Source organism: Monomorium pharaonis, chromosome 6 (assembly GCF_013373865.1).
Source record: "Monomorium pharaonis isolate MP-MQ-018 chromosome 6, ASM1337386v2, whole genome shotgun sequence".
Taxonomy (NCBI): Eukaryota; Metazoa; Arthropoda; class Insecta; order Hymenoptera; family Formicidae; genus Monomorium; species Monomorium pharaonis.
The window spans coordinates 18,099,175-18,104,224 of NC_050472.1; the positions used below are offsets into that span (position 1 = coordinate 18,099,175).

The 5,050-nt window shown below is 41.4% G+C and overlaps 1 protein-coding gene across 1 annotated transcript; it reads left to right on the forward strand.

Moving 5' to 3' along the window:
* Positions 1 to 331: 331 nt before the first annotated feature.
* On the forward strand, positions 332 to 1,009 carry LOC118646375. The gene has a single exon (XM_036289074.1). It carries the CDS (start codon positions 332 to 334, stop codon positions 1,007 to 1,009), a length of 678 nt encoding a protein of 225 aa, XP_036144967.1.
* The last annotated feature ends 4,041 nt before the right edge of the window (positions 1,010 to 5,050 follow it).

Below are 5,050 nucleotides of genomic sequence, written 5' to 3' on the forward strand. Positions count from 1 at the left end.
GAAGCGTTACGGATCTGACGATACGCGTCGTCGATCAGAACGGACGATTGCTTGATTTTCGAGGAGAAGAAATTACCGTCAGATTGCACGTGCGACGATGACGACTGCAACGATAACGTGAACGTGAAATGCTCTGTGTACTAAACGCGTCGGAACGCGCGAGAAAAATAAACACAAACATCTTTACAACGAAAACATCAATGTTACAACAGTCATCCGATATTCCTGCTATACCTTTCGATAATATTCAATCATCCAGTTGTTCCAAGAAAAAGAAGCTCACCGCGTCGAACGTTGAATTTTTGAAATCTCTGTGATTCGTGGTGCGACAATGACGGACATTTTAAACATCAAAGACGAGCCGATCTTTGACGATCGCATCGTCAAGATCGAAACTCACACGTACAATCCGTTCGCCAATACAACGTTCGAACACAGCAACGAGATACGAATACCTATACAACAGCAAGATTTATACGCGTTACCAGCTCAAAGTTTTCTATACGTTGAGGGAAAACTTACGATAAAAAAACCAGTTGCGGGGTCTGATGTGATATTAGGAAATAATTGCATCGCGTTCATGTTCGATGAGATTCGATACGAGCTCGACGGTGTAGAGATTGATCGCAACAGAAACGTCGGAATAACCAACTCGCTCAAGAACTATGTAACTATGTCATCCGATAGAATTATGATTGCGAGTAACGCTGGCTGGGATCCGTGGAATCCTACGAACGGATACTTTAATTTTTGCGTACCGCTCAACATGCTACTGGGATTTTGTGAAGATTACAGACGCGTTGTGATTAACGCTCGTCACGAATTGATTTTGATACGCGCGTGCAACGATAACAATTGTGTAGTTGGCGATCCGGCGCGGGAGCCGGAAATTGAATTATTCAAAGTACAGTGGCGAATGCCACACGTCCTGCTGAACGAGATAAATAAACTGGTGATGCTGCGTGCTCTGGAAAGCGGACGATACCTGAGCATGGCTTTTCGTTCGTGAGATCTATACGAGTTTCCACTATTGCAGCGCACGACCAAACATTCGTGGGCCATCAAGACGCTACTCAGCTCGAGAAGCCGTGGTACGTCATCTTTGCTCTGCAGGCTGGTCGGAAGAACGTTATGCTTGAGGATACGAGCCGATTCGATCATTGTAAACTGACGAACGTGAAACTGTATCTAAACTCGTAATGTTATCCGTACGACGATATGAATCTGGATTTCGATAAAAACAGATGGTCGATTCTCTACGACACATACGTATGTTTCTGTAAAACCTATTACGGATACGATTATCTTAAGCCGAATCAAACTGTCGCGAATTTTCGGCAAAAAGGTCCGTTCGTAATTATCGATTGTTCTCAACAAAATAAATCGGTTAAGAGCGCAACCGTGGACGTGCGCTTAGAGTTTGAATGCAAAGAAAACTTGCCCGCGAGTACCACCGTGTACTGCCTCATCATACACGATCGCGTAGTTCAGTACAATCCGTTGACAAATGTTATGCGGAAGATCACCTAAGAACGTTGTCTCGCTATACATTATTAAAGGAGAGGGGGTGGAAATGAGACGATATATAAACCTACGATGCGCCGAAAGTTGAGGGCAGTCTTCTCGATTATCAATAGAGAGCTCGTCATGTCTGTACCAACGGTCGTGGACCTGCAAGGTTTTATCATTGGAAGAAAGTTTATCGTTAAGGAGTTTGCTGCTCTCAGAGATGGATTCATTCTCTCGCGTTACATTTTTCGAAATCCCGTGCCGTGGCATCGACTCAATAACGCAGACAAACGCCAAGTATCGTGGTTGCTTACGCATCATCACAGATTACGATGGAACAGCGGAACGATTCCATACAGCAGAGCTAAGAAATTGATTACAACGACGCTGACTAGGAACGAAACACCGCCCGTCGAAAATATCGAGACGCATTATGAAGATATAAGATCTTTAAACGAGATGGACCTTACGCATACTTTACGTTGTGCACAGCATTCAACAAATTGCGCTTTACAAAATGTATTTAAAATATTCAACTGGTGGCGTTGTCATTAATAAACATACGTTTTTTATAAATAATAGTGTTTTTTTTCTTATTACCCCTGTCTCTTATTACCCCTATTAACCCTGTCGGAATTTGTTTATGTTATTTTTAACGTTCTTTTTGCGTTTTCTAACGTTTGAATCGGAACGTGTTACGACACGTTCGAGATTATTCCCTAAAAGGAAGATATTCAACGTTGCTTCCCCCTCTATTCGAAGAAATTTCCCCTCTATCGTAACTCATAAGTCGAACTATTTTTTCGTACGATCAGTATTGCGCCAGCCGCTCGAACAAAATATTCTCCGCCAAAGAAAGCAGCAATGGTACAAAGCGTTGCTACGATACTGCGTCGTGTGAGAAGAAATGCGACGCGTAAGTTTGATTTTCTTAAATTTTTTTTATTTTTCAACTTTTATATTATTGCTTATATTATTTATTACTTTTATATTTTATTATTATTATATTATTTTTTATACAGTACGTCGGAGCGTCGCGCGGTTTGCGTACTAAGCAGACAATACGCGCTTACGGGGTACAAATATCTCGAGATTGGCATCAACGTTGGTCCGCCGAGTTACGTGGAAATCGCCATAGGAGATCATCGGGGGAATGAACTTATAATGTCTCTCGAAACATGTAAAGGACTTTACGAACAGCGACAAAACGTTCGTGAATCTCTTTCGCACCGACTATAAGGACTTGTACAATTTTATTAGCGTTGGACCGCTAACAGCCAGAATTTGCATAATCGGTGACGTTAACTTTAGTTTGGAAACGTACGCATGATAATGACCGAGTCGACCGTACGTCGTATGTTCGATCTGAACGGTTGTGTATTTTTAATGTTCGATCGACTAATTAAAATTACTGATAATGTTGATATGCAGTTTACGCAATTCTCTAATATTGCATCCACCATAACGAACCCCGATCAAGTATCTAACGCGATACGCGCGGGCAGCGTCTTTAATAAACATTGGCTTCTCGATTGTGAGCTTTTGGCTTTAGTGTTTAGTATGTAAGAGAAAAATTATTATACCGCTTTATATGTATAAATTAAACATTAAAAAATAAAAACTTATGTTATCGCTTTTTTCTTTATTTTATATACCTCTTTTCCTTAATAGAAATATCACAATGCAAGCGAGAGCGCACGCGATGAGAGAGAGTGAGAACGTGTAAAGATGGCGGCGTACGAGCAGGAGCGAGAGCGCACGAGAATACGTACGCGATGTGGGTAGTATGCGATGGGTAGTATGCGATGAGTATGAGCGAGAGCATGCGAGAAATGAGTGCGAGTGAGAGTGTGCGATGAGTGCGAGCGAGAGCGTGCGATGGATAGGAACGATGAGTGTGAGTGAAAGCGTGCGAGGGATAAGTGCGAGTAAGAGCGTGCGATAGGTAGGAACGATGTGTGTGAGTGAGAGACTATGAGGAATGAGTTGCGATTGAGAGCGTGCGAAGGATAGGAACGACGAATGTGAATAAGAGTATAAATTAATTAAAAATATTTTTTTACAAAAAATATATATTTTTTCTTTTATTACATTTTTTACATGTTTTAAAATAAGTTTTTAATATAAATATTTTTTGTTAAGGCCAATAGTCTTTATAATCATCGCCGATTAAGAGCGGCATGCCGAACAGCCGCCTCAAATCGAGCACGTCGGCGGTTCCGTACGCGCCAATGGTTCAATCAACCAAGCCGTCGTTGTGGTAGCGATTGGCTTTACGCTCCGCCCGCTTTATTTCTATTTGACTAATATTTAGAAATCCGCGTATGCGAATATCCCATGGCCAGATCCCGCGCTCCAAAAAAATTATAAATTATTTTAAAAATTTGTAAAAATTATAAGTATTTATAAGTATTATGAATTAGCAGCCACTATTATTAAATTACCTGTTGGTCTACAGGCCCGCGCACCGATGTTAGTCTTCCTATAGAGGGATGTCCATTGGAGGACCTGGATGCGGAATTTCCACACGTATTTGGTTGTGAAAATCAACGCGTTGCACCGGCACCTCGCCCACATAAACGCACTGGAAGAAAAATATAAAAATATTTGATATTTAATTTTTATCAAATTCACTTTACCGCACATAAAAAACTTGCACTTACGCCTTCCGCAGGATACGAGATGTTTAGTCTGAACATCTTGGCAAGCTACTGAAAAAAATTGACAGACCAAGAGCTGGGAAACGTAGTTTTTCGTAAAAAACGCAAAACCTTTTTTATAACGATGAAAAATCCTTTGACCTGATATGTGGCCAATCCAGTAGTGATTATTGTTAAGTGGGCCAGTAGTAACATGTGAAAGCAATTTCAAGTCAGGTCTGACAATAACAATGGTGCGTACGTTCTGCGCATATAGATGCTTTCCAAGTATTGTAGTTTGGGACGATATGTTGTCAAAAATAATTTCAATAGTAATACATGGAAGCAGTTTCGAGCTAGGTCTGACGATAACAATGGTGCATACATTTTTTTACATTAAACACATTTGGTAACTTCCAAGCATTGTGGTTCGACATCTGTTTATGTAAAAGCAGCCGAGATACCGGCGCTAGATCGAGAGAAATGAAGCGTTTACTTAAAAAATTTAGTAAACGTATATTCCATTTTTAAATTTCATATACCTTTTTTCCAAATGAAAAATATCGAGAGCAAGCGAGAGCGCGCGATGGACCGCGAGGAACAGAACGCGTGGGTGGAAGAGAGAGAGAGAGCGATGAACGCGAATACCGCGAGGGATAGAGCGAGAAAAAGCGATATGGAATAAGCCGACAAAAGAAACGCAATAAGAATCCTCTAAATTATCATGCGCTATCGATATCTTCTGACGAGCGCATGCCGTCCTTGTTTATAACACCTCATAAGTGTCTAAACATCGTAAAGGGATCCCCACCACACCCCCATTTTCCCCGAATTCGTCACCATGCGCCTTCCCCCGCCCGCGTGACGTCATACTCCGCGCCTATAAGTTCCCCCCCCGCACA